The sequence below is a fragment of the Vombatus ursinus genome, unplaced genomic scaffold (assembly GCF_900497805.2).
Source record: "Vombatus ursinus unplaced genomic scaffold, bare-nosed wombat genome assembly UNPS02015175.1, whole genome shotgun sequence".
Lineage (NCBI taxonomy): Eukaryota > Metazoa > Chordata > Mammalia > Diprotodontia > Vombatidae > Vombatus > Vombatus ursinus.
The window spans coordinates 14,342,637-14,360,820 of record NW_020954953.1 but is presented as its reverse complement, the minus strand read 5'-3'; the positions used below and the strand labels follow the sequence as shown (position 1 = coordinate 14,360,820).

The following is an 18,184-nucleotide window of genomic DNA, read 5'->3' as shown; positions in this document are numbered from 1 at the left end:
CTATCTATCTATCTATCTATCTATCTATCTATCTATCTATCTATCTAAATCCCATTCCAAATCACTGATATTTAGAGAAATGTGCATTAAAATAATTCTGAGTTTCCATCTCAGACTTATAAGATTAGCAACAACAACAACAACAAAAAGAAGATGACAATTGTTGAAGAGGATATAGGAAAATAGGCATACTTTCTCACTGTTAGTAGAAATATGAATTATTCCAGCCATTATGAAAACTAATTGGAAACTATGCTCCACAAAACACTAAACTCTTTTTAAAAATTTAATGGTATTTTTTTTCTGATTACATGTAAAGAAAATTTTTTAACATTCATTTTAAAAACAACTTTGAGTTCCAAATTTTCTCCCTCTATCCCTCATGATCTCCTCCCTAAGATGATAAGTGATTTGATATAGGTTAAGCATATGCAATCATATTTCCATATTAGTCATGTTGTAAAAGAAGAAACAGGCCAAAAGAAAAGAAACATGAAAAAAATAAAGTGAAATTAGTATGTTTTGATCTGCACTCAGACTCCAGCATGGTGGTGAATAGCGTTTTCCATCATGAATCCTTCAGAATTGTCTTGGATCATTGTATTTTTGAGAAGAGCTAAGTTCATAGTTCATCATCGCACAGTGTTGCTTATACTGTGTGTAATGTTCTCCTGGTTCTGCTCACTTCACTTTGTATCAGTTCATGTAAGTCTTTCTATGTTTTTTCTGAAATCTACCTGCTTGTCATTTCTTTACAGCACAATAGTATTCCATTACATTCATCTACCACAACTTGTTCACCATTCCCCAATTGATGAGCATCCCCTAAATTTCCAATTCTTGGCCACCACAAAAAGAGCTGCTTTAAATATTTTTGTACCTGTGGGTCCTTTTCCCATTTTTATGATCACTTTGGGATATAGACCTAGAAGTGTTATTTCTAGGTCAAAGGGTCATGATTTTATAGCCCTTTGAGCATAGTTCCAAATTGCTCTCCAGAATGGTTAGATCAGTTCACAACTCCACAATAGTACATTAGTGTCCTAATTTTCCCACATCCCCTTCAAAATTTGTCATTTTTCTGTTTTGTCATGTTAGCCAATCTGATAAGTGACATGGTATCTCAGAGTTGTTTTAATTTGCATTTTTCTGATCAGTAGTGATTTAGTGCATTTCTTCATATGACTATAGGTAGCTTCGATTTTTTCACCTGAAAATTGCCTGTTCATATCATTTAACCATTTATCATTTGGAGAATGGCTTGTATTTTTATAAATTTGGTTCAGTTCTCTTTGAGAAACGAGGCCTTTATCAGAGATACTTACTGTGAAAATTGCTTTCAGCTTTCCCTCTAATCTTGGTTGCATTGATTTTCTCCTTGCAAAAACTTTTTAACATAATATCAAAATTATCCATTTTACATTTTGTAATGCTTGTTTGGTCATAAATTCTTCCCTTCTCTGTAGATTTTACAGGTGAACTATTCCTTGCCCTCTTAATTTGCTTATGGTATCACCCTTTATGTCTAAATCATGTATCCATTTTGGCCTCTATATGGTGTAATATGTTGGTCTATGCTTAGTTTCTGCCATATTGTTTTTTTAGTTTTCCTAGAAGTTTTTGTCAAATAGTGGGTTCTTATCCCAGAAACTGGGGTCTTTGGAAAACACTAAACTCTTAATACTTTTTTTTTTGTCCTGGTAATATCCACACTAAGTCTATATCATACTAAAGAAATAGTAAAAGGATCCACATGTACAAACCTATTATGATAGTCCTTTTCATTATAGCAAAGAAATTTGGAAAATGACTGAACAAATTATGGCATATGAATGTAATGGGCTATTTTTATAATATAAGGAAATGATGGAAGCAATAGTTTAGAGAAATTTGGACTTTGTCATTATACCACAAATAGGTAACTATAAAAAAAAATAACCACCCTTCTCTCTTATCACTTTTCTGAGCAACATCAAACTTGATTTCCCAAACTTGATTCAGATCACAGTGATTGTAAGACAGCAAAACTTGCATGTGCTTTTTACAGTATCATTTGCCCTTTCAGTGATACTTTCCTGAATCTGTTAAAGCCAGCCTCAATAATGATGCAGGCAAGCTCAATGTACATCTTAAGATAATTTTCAGTTATATTAATAACAAAACAATAAAAGCTAACATTTATATGATATATCTGTATTAATATGTTCTATGTATTAAGTGTGCTTTATAATTATTATCTCATTTGACCCTCACAACAATGTTATTACTTCCATTTTATGGATGAGGAAACTGAGGGAAATAGAAGTTAAGTGAATTGCTCAGGTTCACCTAGCTAAGAGTCCAAGGAGAGACTTAAACTCAGATCTTTCTGATTTCAGACTTTGTACTCTATCCACTATGCCTTTTAGGTGTCAGTAAATTAGACAGTGGCAGGAAGATACCAGCATTACCCCTCTTATCCCAGGTGCATTCATTGTTTATCTTGTCAGGGTATACAGAAAAGTCATCACCTCCAAACACAGTGCCTTCAATCTTGTCTCACTTTGAAAGTGTCCAACACCACCAGCTACATGGCTGAAAAAAGGCCTCCTGCACACCCCCAGCCTACAACTGAGATTATCTCCCTTTGGGAGGACCTAAGCCTTCCCATCAGGACTTGGATACCCCCTTCCATTTCAGTGGTTTCACACTTTCTTTGGGAGAAGGAAATATTGTTTTGGGATTTTTGTTGTTATTGTTATTGTTAGGGACTGGGAGGGAAGGGAAAAAAATGGAGAAGTACCTTACAGAAACTGCCTTGCCATACATTGATCTGTGTAAAGTCTTGTTGTTGTTTGTCCTTTGTTCTTGAAAGAGGACCATGACATCAGGAAGGTGATGCCATGACTTACAAGCGAATTGGATTTAAGTGAGGGAGGGCTATGCAAAATCACCTGCCTCACTTTCTGCTTTGGAGCCATCTGGGTCCAGTGGCAAGATATAGATCAGGAAAACAGCAGATTGCCCCAGATACAGTGGCCTTTTTAAGATAAGGTCTTTCCCAGGTCTCAGTTTGACTGAGGCAACACCTATCCAATGATTAAAGATAGGTAAAAAATGACACAAAGACTGGCCTCTTTTACCTAGTTAAAATAAAAAAAAGAATCAATCTGGGAGGGGAAGACCCTCAGTGTTTCTAGTCAAAACAGAAACAATTACTATTTATAATCACTCTGAGCCATCAGGGCACAGACAGTGTCCAAGTGAAGCTTGGAACTATTGTTGGCCAGTCAATGAGAGCCAGAGTGATTTGGGTTTCAGAGTCTAATCCATGGGAGGAGAAGGGGAGAAAATAATGAAGAATATAAATTCTGTGCCCTCTAAGACTTCCCTGAACTCTACTTCTTCAATTAATTTTATTTGTATTTTAAGAAGTTCCTTTCTAAGTTTGACCCCAGTGCTTCTGGGTGACTATAAATATATTCAGAACAAGCTTTAATACTGTGTTCTTCTTATCTTTGCTGTGAGCAGGAAGTACAGAGGTATTCTGAAGGAAAGAGATTATTTGAGGTTGATAGTGCTGTTTTCAATATTGTGTTCAGCCAAGACATCCCTCTAGATTGACTGTACTCAAATCCATATCTTATGAAATGGAAAGAATTTTTAGAGATTTTACTTGATTTTTTTCTTAAAAATTGACTCCATGATAGACTCTAATTTAGTCTAACACTTATTCCTAAACTTTTAGAAGGCATGAAGAATGTCATTGAGTATGAGCTCTGAATTCTGCCCTTTCTGCCATGTAGCCCTTGTGCTCACCCATACCCAAGCCTTAGCTAGGTCCTAAATCTTCTCATGTTACTAAGAGGATAAGGGACTTGTCCATGATCACCCAAGTAGTGAATGTCTTAGCTGACATTTGAACCGAGAACTTCATATTATAAATCCACCAATACATTACCCTCCCTCTGCTACTTACTATCTGTGTAACTTTGGGCAAATTATTTCACCACTCTGAGCTTCATATTTGTCTATAAAATAAAGGAATTTGGTTTAGGAAATTTCTGAGGTCTTTTTAATCTCCAAAAGTCAATTTTATGTAATTTAGTAGCTATAATTAAAGAGATAGCATAACATAGGTGATAGTGCATTGGTCAAGAAGACCTGGGTTACACCTAGCTGTGTAAAGAAGGGCAAATTACTTAATTTCTCTGAACCTCTGAGTCTCCATCTACAAAATGGGGAGACAAATACCTGTAATATATACCTGAGATGTTTTTCTGAGTCTCAAAAGGGAGCATATATGCAATATTCTATGCAAACCTTAAAGTATCTTATAAATGTGAGCTTTAATTAAGCGTATAATATTCATTGGCCAGAACGTGCTATGAATAGCATCTCCAGAGCAGATCAGACAAAAGGCAGTAGGCTTCAATTTTTGTTGTTGCACAGTTATGTCTGACTTTTCATGACCTCATGGAACATAGCTGTCCATTGAGTTTTATTGGCAAAGATACTGGAGTGATTTGCCATTTTCTTCCCCAGTGGATTCAGTGGATCTTTTTATCAGTTAAGTAGAGGTTAAATGACTAGCCTAGGATCACACAGCTAAAAAAGTCTCTGAGCCTGAATTTGAACTCAGGTCTCCCTGATTGATTCCAGGCCCAGTGCTTTATACACTGAGCCATCAACAGCCTGTGTGGCTTCAATTTTAGGGAAAGTTTAAATGTGAAAATTGAATCAAAGGGTTCATTGAACATAGAACTCATTTGGAGACAACATTTTTTAGAAATCACTACATTTTTTTTCAATCTGATGATTGTTTTTGGCATTAAACCTTTCAAGGGGAGTCTTTTTATAAGATCACTGACTGACTGTTCTGTTCCATGGCCAACTTTATCCTAGTCCCACAATGGGCCAGATCCTTGGCTTCCCTTGCATAAAGCATGGCATTTTCCCAATCATGTAGTACTGGATATTAGAAAGAGTAAAAGAAGAAAAGAAAAGAGGTAATAGAACTATTTCCTACTTCTTAAGAATCTATTTATAATTGTGTTTCTATGACCCTCAATGTCCAATCAGTTACCAAGTACCACTGTTTCTTTTCATACTTTTCAAATCTATCACTCTTTCTTTCCATTCAGGTGTCACCACAGAAATCCAGGTTCACATTTACACTACTGGAATAGCATCCTTATTAGTCTCAATGATTTCACTTTTCTGATTCATTTCTTCACATTGCTCCTACATTATGTTCCTGGAACACCAGTTTCATTGCTCAAAAGACCTCAAATGTCTCTTTCATATCCTGTCTACAGACTTAAGTCCAAACTCCTTATTCAGACCTTGTACAATCATGTCCCAACCTCCCTACTTTTTCAGACCTATCTAGTATTATAGATGGACACATTCTGTTTCTATCAAATTGGTCCAGCTCATCCAGCACACATACTTCAGGTATCCCCTGTGATTCCTGCCATTTGTTATTCAGTTTACCCACCTCCACCTCCTCTCTACCTATGAAACTATTGTACCTATAATTTCAAAGTCCAATTCAAATATTAATTTGTTTCTGCAAAGTCTCCCTTGACCACCTATCCAATAGCAACCCCTCCCTCCTCACCTGTAGTCTCTGGTAGGTTTGAGTAACTTTATGGTGTCATTGTCATTACATGTACATATTTCTTAGATCCAGAACTAGGATGTTACTTGAAGGCATGAATAGTATCTCATTCTTTTTTTTTTTGTATCCCTAACATAATGTCTTTTACATAACTGATTCTCAATAGAAAATATTCATGGGGTGCCCATAGTCAGATACAATGTAAGCAAAGGATGTAGTGTGTCCAATTCACCATTGCTGGTGAAACTACCCATTCAGTGGCGGAATCTGGTATTTGTGATTTAGTGTCTACTTTTGAATCCATGTATATTGGTTATGGTGGGTACACTTGAATTGACCCAAAACATAGACTTATGTTTGAATCTGCTTTTTTCATGTAAATGCTAATCTATGAGTCATTACTTTTTAGTCAGTTCTCTAAGTATCTACATTTTTCTGAATGTTCTTTTCATAGATGGCTATGAACCCCTAATTGATTCACTGAATCAAACACATAAAAATATTGACTTTGAAACTCAAATGTCTTTATTATCTACATTTCATTAGTTACATTCATTTGGGGGAAAAAATTAGTTGTGTCTCTGGATCTACCTTCTCTATGAGACTGTTAATGTCATTGGAGATTTATAATGAGAGTCCACGAAGAAAAGCTTTGCTCCTGTAGAACAACACTCCTATCTATCTATCCCAATGTCATTGTACACCTCCCCAAACCCAGAATCCAGTGAGAGTTACATGCACCAGAGCAACATCCATGGAGTCAAGCCCCTCACTCAAAAGTGAATCTATTCCAATGTATATGCGTGCTTTGGAAATTGTAAAACTAAATGTGGGTAGTTTCTAATGATGCTCTAATGAAGTCTTTCTTTAAGAGCTGGAATAAAAAAAATTCAAAAAGCAAAAAGATTCTAGGTTCCATGAACATGAGGGCCTATATTAGTTTTCTTTTTGGATGTAATAATTTTACTTATGTTCATAAATTATGGATAGTCTTTAAGTGGACCCTCACAGCACAGTTTTTTATAATTTTTTTTCTCTTGCCATACTTCTAAAAAGTCAGGAACCAAGGAATATTGAAAACCAGTGGGCACTTCTTTTTTCAATGCATTTATTAAAAGAAAGGATACATAACATATGAAGTCATAAGGTTTTCCTGATTCGAATACAAGATTTAAGCAAAGATCTCTAAAATGATATTTATAGTGTAAACATCACTTTTGTTACATGAGAAGCAAACAAATCACAACTTTCACTATAACATATATGTGTTTTGGTTTTGATATTGAAGATGTTTCTTTGATAGATTTACGTGGAACTCAAAAAATAGTCAATTTGTTCATCATACATTTCTTTCAAGAATTCTGAAAAACAAAAATAATAATTTTAAGAACGAGCATAATTTTATTTAAAAATTTTACTTTCATTTTTATAAGAAACATCTTAAAGTTCATCAACACGCTGTAGGTAATCATAGTAGCTCAGAGAGGGATCTACTTTTCAAAGAATGTGACCCTAACACAAGAAATGAAGTATTAGAGGCCTAACAGGTATAGCATTAAATATTGGACACCTATATACAATGAATCAATAGTATTCTGCTTCAGAGAAAATTCATATATATTAAAAAGATATCTAATCAGAAAGAAAGAATAAGGATGGACCTTGGATTAAAAAAAAATCAGGACTTGGTTTTCAAAAGGAAATTCAATTTCTGTTCCACATTTCAGCACAAGAAAAATTGAGGGGAAGAGGATAAATGAAATCAGGGCACCATTCAGAATATCAAACTGCTCCCTCTTAACTCTTGACACAAGTGATGATAGGAAATCAAAATGAGTTATTCTAAGCTGATTATTGGGTTGGGTTCAACATCAATAGAAATCAGAATTGAATAACCTGAAGTGGTCCACTAATATGAAGTGCCCTTCTCTTAAGAGGAGATATTTCTTATAAGGAAGGAGCATGTTCATGCAAAATGACTCTTGGATATAGAAGGGGAGAAAGGGAATAGGAATTCATATAATGCCTGCTGTATGCCAGGCCCTATGCTAAATACTTTACATATATTATTCATTTGATCTTCACAACACCCCTGGGAGGACAATAATGTTATCCCTATTTTAGTCAAGGAAACTAAGACAGACAAAAGTTAAGTGACTTGCTGAGGGTCACCCTGACTAGTAAGTGTCTGAGGCTAGATTTTAACTCAGGTTCCTGCCTCCAGGCCCACCACTCTGTTCATTGTGCAACCTTGCTGTAGACTTAGAGGGTGAGGCAATTGTCCCTAGAGCAGAATGATTAATGTATAGTTAGACTTACCATGAGGAAGCAATGCATCGGCTCTACTTCTAGAATATCACTTTCAAGGTTCTAGGTTGGGATTATCTTCTTCACTATGACAGATCAGGGAAAAAAGCATTTTGAGTCTCTTAGACAATGAAGGTTGGGGCCCCCTTTACCAACATTTGGGGAAACCTAGATGTGAGCTATACCATACGAATAGTTAGAGTGACCCCTGGAGGTGAGAGCAATGAGCCGCCGCCATAAGAAGATGGTGCTCTTGTGGTTAGCTCGCTATATTGGAACCAGGAGACATAGTACTAAGTCTTGGCATTAACTTAGTCCATTTACACCCACACATATACATACACACACATATATTCCCCTTTACCTTCTCTTTCCATTCAAAATTTTTTCTAAATATTTCTTCAATGCCTCCTTCCTCAGGAATTGGCTGTAACTGTCAGTGAAGACTGAATCAGAGTGACGCTTTTCTAGCATACGAAGCTTGCTGTGGACAGTATGGGAAAGGAAACACATCAGATTTAAAAGTTTTAGCAAATATGCCAACAATGCCATAATTCATGAGTGTGAATAGACCAAAACAAATAAAATAATTTCTATTTGATGCACAAAAATCAAATATCATATTTACTGAAAAAGAAACTCATGATTAGTAGATTAAAATGCAGTTAGTAAAAACAAATAGCTCACCTATCTCCTCTTTCAATAAGATATTTAATGAATTGTCTAGCAGCAAGTTCCTCCAAGTATTTGCTAACATCACTGGCGTACATCCCCTTAACATGTCTGCTATTTCTAAAATGGGGGCAAAGGTCATTTAAAGGTTAAAATATTCATATTTGCTTGAAAGATAATAGAAAATCACTGTTCCCTTTCAATACTATGAAGAAAATTATTTGGAATCAATTTGAAACAAATCATTTTAGTGCTTTAAATGACAATTCTTATTTCAGTCTTATCACATTAAATGCAAAATGATCTTTATCTAAATTTTATGACAGTGACTTCTACTTGTTCAAATTCCAATATATCCAATTACAACTTTAAAATAATTTGGAAAATAACAGGAACCTACCTATATTTAAATTTATAGCTTCCTTTTCTGCTTTTTTGAAGGGATTCTTACCCAATTATGCAGATTCTCACACCTAACTGCATTCGTTGTCCTTATTTCTAATTGACTGACAGTTTAAGTAATTAGTTACTTGTGTTAAGGTGAATGGAACAAAACACATTTGCAATCACAGAATAGTGGAATAGTCATTAAAGGCTAGGCCAAATTGAGTAAAGAATCTGCTACTCTCCTATTCTCAACAAGTGGCCATTCAAATACAAATAATTCTAGTGACAGGGAACTCACTAATTTTCAAGACAGCAAGTTCAATCTGACTCATTGTAATGTTTTTGATTTGATCAACCTGACTCATTATAATGTATCCAGCAAACCCATAATAGTAGGGAATAAAGAAATAATGATATATGAATGAGCTGTGGTGAGTTAAATTGACCAACTTTATGGTACACACAGTACTACCATGTTATGGTACAAGAAGACTTCCAATAGTACAATATACAGTATCTCAATGCAATAATGATGATGATAATGATAATAACAATAGCTAGCATTTACATGATATTTTATGGTTTGCAAAGCAGTTTACAAATATGCTCTCCTATTATCCTCACAACCAGCCTGGGAGTTAGGTGGTGCAGTGGATAGAGAACTGAGCCTGGAGTCAGGAGGACCTGAGTTCCATCCCAGAATCAGACACTTACCAGATGTGTGACTCTGACCCAAGTCACTTAACCTGTTTGCCTCAATTTCCTCAATGTAAAATGAGAACCCTGTAGAGGGAAATGGCAAACCACTCTAGTATCTTTGCCAAGAAAATTCTATAAAAATGGGATCATGAAGAGTCAGACCTGACTGAACAACTTAACAGTGACAACATTACATGTTTACAGAGAGGAAACTGAGGCAGAGATTGTGATACACCTAGGTTTACAAAGCTAGTATCTGAGCTCAGATTTGATCTTTAGTTTTCCTGACTCCAGGTCCAGAACTCTATCAAAAATTCTCAGATAACAAAACAAGTATAAATGACCTTACCTGTTCAACACTCGGGGAGCATCCAAAAAAGACAAGTAATTTTCAGGTAATGAACTTTCCAGATGATCATTTTCCATATTTAATAAGCCTAGATTTTGATCAGGTTCATTAGGGCCATCAAACAGCACACCATTGCCCAGCCTACTGGAATGGAAAACACCATGAGCTTGCCATAAACTACCATATGACAAAGCAACCTAGAAGTATTAAAAACCATTCAAAGCAAGACACTTACAAATGTATCCTAAAAATAATTTTCTATTAACAGTGAATAGATAATAAATACAGCAAATTATTTGCTTTCCCACGATGTGCATGCATGTGTGCATGTGTGCAATATACAAATTGAAAAAATACCAAGCAAAGCCTGAAGGATCTATTCCTATCATGGGGTAAAATGAAAAAACAAAAGGGGAATTGAGAACGACTATCACTAAAAACAGAAGAGAGAATGGTGGGGAAGAGTGTGAAAAAATAACGAAATGCAGAAGATGAGAGTGCCTTGTTTCAGGCCAATTTGAGGAACAAAAATATGAAGTTCCAAGGAAGACAGACAAGGTAGTCAAACACAGGAAGAAAAAAGAGAAGATGGAAAGATATAGAAGGAGAAAAAAGGCAGGAAGAATAAGGTTGTGGGAGGAATCTATGTTTGTAAATGTAGATGAGGAGGAACCTTTATAGATTTTTAAAGTTCACAAAGTGCAGCAGGTGGCACAGTGGATAGATAGTGTGTTGGACCTGGAGTCAGGAAGACTTGAGTTCAAATCCAGCCTCGGACACTTATTAGCTGTGTGACCCTGAGCAAGACATTTGATCTCTATTTGCCTCATTTTCCTCAACTTTAAAATAGGGGTAATAATAGCACTTAAGGTTGTTGTGAAGATCAAGTAGATAACATTTGTAAAGGGCTGGGGACTTTATAGGGGAGTGCAATGTAGTAAGCACTGTATAGATGTTTATTCCCTTCTCCCATCTCCCTTTTCCCCCTAACAACCTGGTGATGTGTGTAGTGTCAGTATTATTATCTTTATTTTATGAGTAAGAAAAAGAGGCAGGCAGAAGTTAAGTTACTTGCTCCTGATCAGATGGCTACCAGTTCATGTCAAAGCTGAGATGTAAATCCAGGTATCCTGACTTCAAGTCCACCAGTCTTTCTGTTTCACCCTGCTGCATCTCATTCTGCCTACATCTCTCTCTCTCTCTCTCTCTCTCTCTCTCACACACACACACACACACATATAGATATATACATATATAGAAAAAACATATGTAATACTGATGTACTTATGTGCATAATACATACAGATTGATATTTGCGTTATGGATGCTATAAAAATATGAGGAGGAATAAATTGGATATGTAAATTTTACTTATACTTTTTTCTCCTTAAGAAAGTCATTACATGTACTAAGTCAATAAAATGATCATTAGATTTCTCAATTACAAGACAGCAAGATACTTGTTGCATTCTATACCTGTAAATGGATCAATGCACAGCCAGATTCTGCTATCGTATTTTCTAAAACTTGCACTCCTCAAAGTGATTTCATCTGGGACTCATCTAAGGAAAAGAGGAACTAAATGGATATGGTAATTGCCCTCTGTGTAATAGTAATTGGTGAGAATTTGGTGTGTCTAACAAAAGTTTTCTGCCAGAAACTGTGAGTTTATCCTTCCAATTACTTGGATTTAAAACAGGATAAAAATGAGAAGAGCTAGAGAGGAGCTCTCCTTATAGCTAGTTTCCTAAGTTGTCCTGGGAAATGTAAGCTCAGCATTTGTTATTCTAGATATCTGTGACTGGCTATGCACATTCTTAAATGAACCAATAGCATGAAATGAGACATCATCTCTTTGCATTCTCCAGTGTTGTTTCTTGGAATCTTTGCACTTGGCAGGTAGCTGCCCTCTACATTTGTGAATGGGAGCACTTTTACTGCAGGTAGAGACCATTATGCAATTGGCAGATAGGGAAGATGTGCATATGAAAAATGAACATTTTGTATTCCAAATTAAAAAATGAAAACTGTGTTTCTAAGAATGAAATTAGCAAGTTGGCTTGAAAAATAAGACCATAAAAATGACATGAGTCAATTTAATTCCATTAACCTATTCAAAGCAAAGTGCTCAAGGAAAGTGTCAATCTTCTTAGGATTCTTAAAAAGTACAATGTGTAGCATCCTACATGGGAATATACTTATTCCTGAGCAAGTAATGTTGCTCAGGACTGCAACCTGGGCCAAGAAGGTGGATGGCCACTAATAACTCTGTGTCTTACACTCCAGAATACTCTGTTGGTGCTGCTATCATTCTGCCTCAGAAGTGACTGTTTTCTGGGCAGCTTTCAGAGACATACAGGAGCCTTCTTTGATTGATTACCTTAGAGACTTAGTACTCCTGATGAAAGAGCAATTTTTACTTAGCTGCATAAAATTCTGAGGAAGGGTTCTAGAGGCTTACAAAGGATTTTATCTATGAAACTAGGAGAAATTAAGACTGGGAAATTTTTTCTTTTCCTTTTTGAGATTTAGCACAAAATTACTTTATACTGACCTCCTCTCAGTTGGACATTTTTTAAAGCTCTGAAATGTGGCATCCATGATAGAGGATAGAATAGCTAAATATTTAGGAATAAAAATCAAATCATATTCCAAATGATTTATACTATATATGATTTACTTTTAAAAAAGACCTTGTATTGAATTAATTCTGTCAATATCTATTGTTGAGAGCTTTGAGTCAGTTTGTTTATATATGCAAAATTATCTTATCTGTTTTGGTTGTAATACACAATGTCAGAATCATAACCAAAGGGCTACAAGTGAAAATTTTGGATAAAAATCCAAATATTGATATCTATAATATTTCCTGAAAATTTTATCTAACGTGTTGCAGAAGAAAGTAATTAAAATGAAAATACCATGCAGATAATTGATGTTACATGAGGAGGTGTGCCAAGTTAATGATGGTTAAAAATATTTTGTACTAATGACACCCTAATAATGAAAGAAAAGAAGAAAAGCCTACTTTTGGATTATATGGAGATGTGTTCTGGCCTACCCACAGCTTACATCCTAATATTTTAGCTGGCACTAGAGAAGTGAATTCCAGGGCACCTTTATAATCATTGAGATTATAGTCTGGAATTGATTAGGGAATAAAATGATTAAGAACATCACATCATTGAAGATCAGCAAGTAAAAAAGACTCATTTTCAAATACCTCTAAGTTTAAATGGTCAGCAGGATATATCCCCTCATCCTACTTCACAGCAGAGATGGGAGAGAGATGGCAACTTCTCAAGTTAAAAGACAACTTACCTCATGGCAGAATATGTTTCAAGAGGTAATGCCAGTGTTTGTGAGCAGAAGACACTAAGAAACATCAGTGATACCAGGAGATGGGAGTTACTTCTGGCTTCCATCTTTGTGTATCTGAAATAGATGAAAAAGAAACATTTAGACCACCTTCAGGGGCTACAGATGTCATCTACAAAACAGCCCAGAACACCACATAGAAATATACCAAGTTTTTGCCAAGTTCAAAACAAGGAACTGTCATTCCATCAAAAGAGATAAAACTGCACCATGATTACAGATTCAAGCTATAGAATTTCTGCCATTTTCCTCCATCACTTTGAATATAAAATTATCCTCCAGCTATATGTAACACAGTATATATAGATTTCACGCAATTATATACTATATACTGGTTTTTCAAAGAAGCACATATGAATCCAAGGGACACTAACACCTTTTGAACAGAAGCATAAGTAAGCAGTCAAACTGAAATCTTATTCTAACCAATGAATAATTGAACGCTCATCCAGTTCTTATCTTTATTATCTAGTAAAGATGAGACAGGTATAGAGAAACACATAGATTTGTTGAAACATAGATTACTCTGAACTCTCTTCCCTCGGCCCTGCAGTTAGACACCTTAAACCCTATTAACAGTAAAAAAAAAATAATGCTAAGTTCTCATTGAAGAGCATATTATCATTCAAGTAGTTATTCCCTTAGGTAGTATATAGAGGAAGTAAGGAAGGGGTGTCTATATCCATTCTCTTAACATATTCCTGCAAGTTTCTAAAAAGAAACAGAGGATGTTAAATTCTCTTTCTGTAAGAGGATTAACAAAATGAAATATTTAAAACTGCAAAAAGCAAAGACAATTGCTGTCATAATGAAGCAATTGAATATATAATAAAAACTTCAGTGCTTGAACAAGACACACGTTAAAATCTTGTCATAACCACTGATTAAGGAGTGTTTGCTTGTAAGACAGAAAGAAATTAGTGTTGAATCGGGAGAAATCATTCAATAGTAACTAAAATGAAGAAGAAAGAAATGAAGAAGAAAGCAGAATAAAATATTTACAAGCCAATAGAGTGAATAAAAACAACCTATATAAGATAAACTTTCCCACTTCAGAGTATTACCTGAGAAACTTGCTTTTGTTATTGATGTAAAGGAAAAAAAAACACATGGAAAACTTCTTGTTAGAGAGAGAAAATTCTGTATAACCTGTGGGAAGTTCCAGAGAAAAGAAAAACAGAAGTAGTGTTTCTACTCACCCTGACATGGAAAGTCCTCTCTGTGATGAGGTGTGCTCCTTTCTCAAAGATGTTGGTGAATGCTCAGAATCTTCCTGTGCAGTGAATTCCTGTGAAGCCACAAAGGACTTCACCTGTTCACTGAAGTAGAGCTTAAGCTTGACTGAAGGGACTGCTTTTCTTCCTAACTCCTGAGCTGACTCCTCGTCCCTTCACTATACTCTGACCAGCATTTCAAACATCCTCCTTTTTATAGGGCTTACACATAGGGCCAAGCAATCACATAGCTATCTGCGATAGACGTCACAATTGTTACTCCCCCAGATGAATGAATGATTTTGCTGCTTTGTGAGGTAGAAGATCCGATGTAATCCATGAAAAACACGCAATGTTCTTATTATGAATGATTTATATTAACTTATGATGGGTAAGTTCAAGATGTAAGGTACAGGGGAAAAACTCAACTTATTTAAATAACCATTAGGCCCATTCTTAGTAGGAAATAGTTTTTATTCTTTAAATGAATGTGAATATAATAAGATAATGATTATTTAAGTGGGTTTTCCTGGTCATGAAGCAATGTTTCACAAGAGAAGTTTTTCCTGAAAAAATTTCAAAGGAATTGGAAATAAGATCATCCTGTGAATCAAAGTAATGGAATCATTTGGGAGCTGTGTGTGTCTGTGTCTGTGTAATCTCATGTGCAAAGACATGCATCACATATATGAAATGTTAACTATATATTATTGCTTATTCTTATTCTAATAACAAAACACTATTATTTGTACTTTAATTATTTGTATTCCATTTTTGTTATTACCATTTCTTTCTCTTATTTAGTGACATTTATGAACTATGATGAGACTTTCAGAACAGATTCAGGGTCATTTGGACATTCAGGGGTTACTGATTAGTCCCTACAGAATATTGTTTTAGGACATTAAGCCCCAGAAGTTTCATTTCTTTAAAATAAGTTATTTTCACATTTCCTCAGGTCTCACACATATTATAGGGATATTTTATTTTATCTGTTAGGTTTTCATTTCTTATTTGAATACAATCTTATCCATACTTTCTGAATAATATAACTCAGTACAATATTACCTATATTTCTCTAGGTACAACTCTAGTTTCTAATGTTTTACCATTGAACTTTGAGAGAGAAAAAAAAGAAACTCCTGAAATGCCATTTTAGTAGAGAGTTTTTCTTTGCAAATCAGATGTAACATGGATTCCTGGGATTGATGTGGGATTTGAAATCGGATGCCTCGGGTCTGAATCCTCTCTCTTCCACTAACTTAGCTGTGAGTTCCTAGAAGCCAATCCCTTAACTTCTCGGTGGATGAAATGATCTCCAAAGTCCCTTCTACCCCTACAATGATCATTTCATCACCTACTATTTTTCTGAAAGGAATATTCCCCAAATGACCTACATCAGAACAACTAAAGGATATAGTTTTTTTTTTGTCCTCAAAATATTTCAAAATCAATCATTGTGGCTTAGAAAGTTTCAAAGAAAAAAATGGAAAAAGTATTTTATAACAATCTCATTTCTGTTTATGAAATATTCTCATTATGAAAACACCATGTAAGGGAGACAGAGATTTAGGTTCAGCTAAACATTTCTATGGACATCTAAGCAAACTGTGATCAATCAACTCCTACTTCTGGTTTCCTGTGAATGTCCTTTGTGCACTTGTTTGAAGGTACCTACTGGGAGAATGACTGAATCTCCCTCCTTATTCTTGTTTTCAGAGTTTAGTATATCTGTTTGATTCATTCTAAGATAGTCTGGAGTAGCAAAGGAATATTCTGCTATTCTTAATCATATCATCTAATCCATTTACATGAAAAATTAAATGAATTAAATTTCCTAATGTCTGGAAATTTGTTTCCCAGCTGACAGCTCTGACTTAAACCAGAGTTCCTGTAGTGGCTTAATTCCAGGAAATATTTTTTTACCTTATTATTATAAACTGAAGATCAAAATAATTCTCATTTGGAGGGGAGGAGGTGGCATTATTTCTTCATCCTCCAGCATCCAGTGAAGTAGTTTTATATATGATAATCAGTATTGGACTGCATTTGGTTGATTGAGGCAGTGGATTAAGCACTGGACTTGAAATCAAGAAAACCTCAGTTCCAAACTAACCTCAAACACTTACTAGATGTCTGACCACAGGCAAATCACTTAAACTCTGTCTGCCTCATTTTCCTCATCTGTAAAGTGGAGTAATACTAGCACTTGCCTCCAAACGTTTTTGAGAGGATCAAATGCAATAATATTTATAAAGTGGTTCACAAACCTTGAGCACTAAATATATGTTATTATTTTTATTGTTGTTTTCATAGTCACAGAGTTTTCAATGATAGGTAAATCATGGGAAGGAATCAAAGAAAAAATAGAATTTCACTATAACTAAAAAAAAACCTAAGGAAAAGGGAGGATACTTAACTTTTTCAAAGTAAAAATCTTTCAGTTGAAAAAAAACTTATTCCACAAGTTCATTAAAAAAAAAGAAAAGAAAATTATGGAACTTTAAAAAATATTATTAGAAATGCATAAACTCATTTTTTAAAACTAAATCAGAGGTCCACAGCATGAAATAAAGTTAAAGGATATTGTTGTTTCCTAAAAACTGAATCTAAAAAAGTTACACTTATAGTTCTAATGGTATCAGAGCACCATCTACAGGCTAAGACTCTCATTTCAGATATTAGTAAAAAGGTGGAGATCATGCCTTCAACTTTTCTAGGATATTTGAAGGATGGCACTTGTTTGGCCTTAAAAAACAAAAACAAAAAAACCTATGAATAGAGATGTTGGGGAAATGTTTGATTTAACCTTAATTTCTTATTATTTATGATAATTTTATAAATCAAGAAAAGGCAAAAATTTTACATTACTGTGCACAACCATATCTCTACAGTTTTAGATCATAACTGCTCTGATTTCAATATATTTTAAGAATTTAGAAGTTTAATGCCAATGTCTATTATTTGCACATATTTTTAACAACATCTCATTTTTTAGCTGGAGGTTCATTAATGTGGTAGTGCTTATAATGCCTAGACCCATCATCAAATTTTAGAGCTCAATTCATTCTAAAAGATAATCTTGTCCAACCCCTTTCATTTTACAAATGAGGAAATTGAATTCTCAAGAGATTTTAGAACTTGTCCAAGGTCATATAGTTACTGGTAATACTGGGATGAGAACAAAAATCTTTTGACTCTTGGTTCAATGTTCTCTCTGCCACAACAAAATACTTTTGAGTAATTTGCATAAACATGAAAAAAATTCAAAAGGGACACTACCTCATTTTTAAATGGGAGAAAGTAGACAGATCGAAACTCAGAATTCTTATTGAAAGGATACTAGAGGTAAGGAGAGGAGCAGTAGTGTGAGGGATGGAAGAAATTTTTTAAAATAAATTTTTATTTATGCTTTCTGCTGTTTTTTTTTAAATTGCCATAGTTATCTCCACTATCCTTCCCCCTACCCATTCCAGAGAGCCATCCCACATAACAAATAGCATTTTTAATGACAGAAAAAGAAAAAGAAAAAATTAGCCCAACTAATCAATATATCAAAAAAGTTTGAAAATATGT

General features: G+C 34.8%; 1 protein-coding gene across 2 annotated transcripts; it reads right to left on the bottom strand.

The window, feature by feature from the left end:
• Positions 1 to 6,879: 6,879 nt before the first annotated feature.
• Positions 6,880 to 14,777, bottom strand: LOC114031520 (VIP peptides-like). Of its 2 annotated transcripts, none has more exons than XM_027846640.1 (7): positions 14,594 to 14,777; positions 13,338 to 13,451; positions 10,017 to 10,160; positions 8,597 to 8,701; positions 8,274 to 8,393; positions 7,922 to 7,995; positions 6,880 to 6,963 (listed from the first exon to the last, which is right to left on the bottom strand). In XM_027846640.1, exons 1-6 carry the CDS (start codon positions 14,599 to 14,601, stop codon positions 7,965 to 7,967), a joined length of 522 nt encoding a protein of 173 aa, XP_027702441.1. In that variant the 5' UTR covers positions 14,602 to 14,777; the 3' UTR covers positions 6,880 to 6,963; positions 7,922 to 7,964. The 2 variants fall into 2 exon arrangements, with proteins under 2 accessions (XP_027702441.1, XP_027702442.1); XM_027846641.1 differs by lacking the exon at positions 14,594 to 14,777 and adding an exon at positions 13,821 to 13,924.
• Between the last annotated feature and the right edge of the window lie 3,407 nt (positions 14,778 to 18,184).

Bases quoted from the DNA above. Each gene is read 5' to 3' on its own strand.
- LOC114031520 (XM_027846640.1), bottom strand. The intron at 8,702-10,016 runs GTAAGGTCATTT...CCCCCATTTTAG, and splicing joins GCTCCCCGAGTGTTGAACAG to AAATAGCAGACATGTTAAGG. The intron at 7,996-8,273 runs GTAAAGGGGAAT...GATCTGTCATAG, and splicing joins ATTTTGAATGGAAAGAGAAG to TGAAGAAGATAATCCCAACC.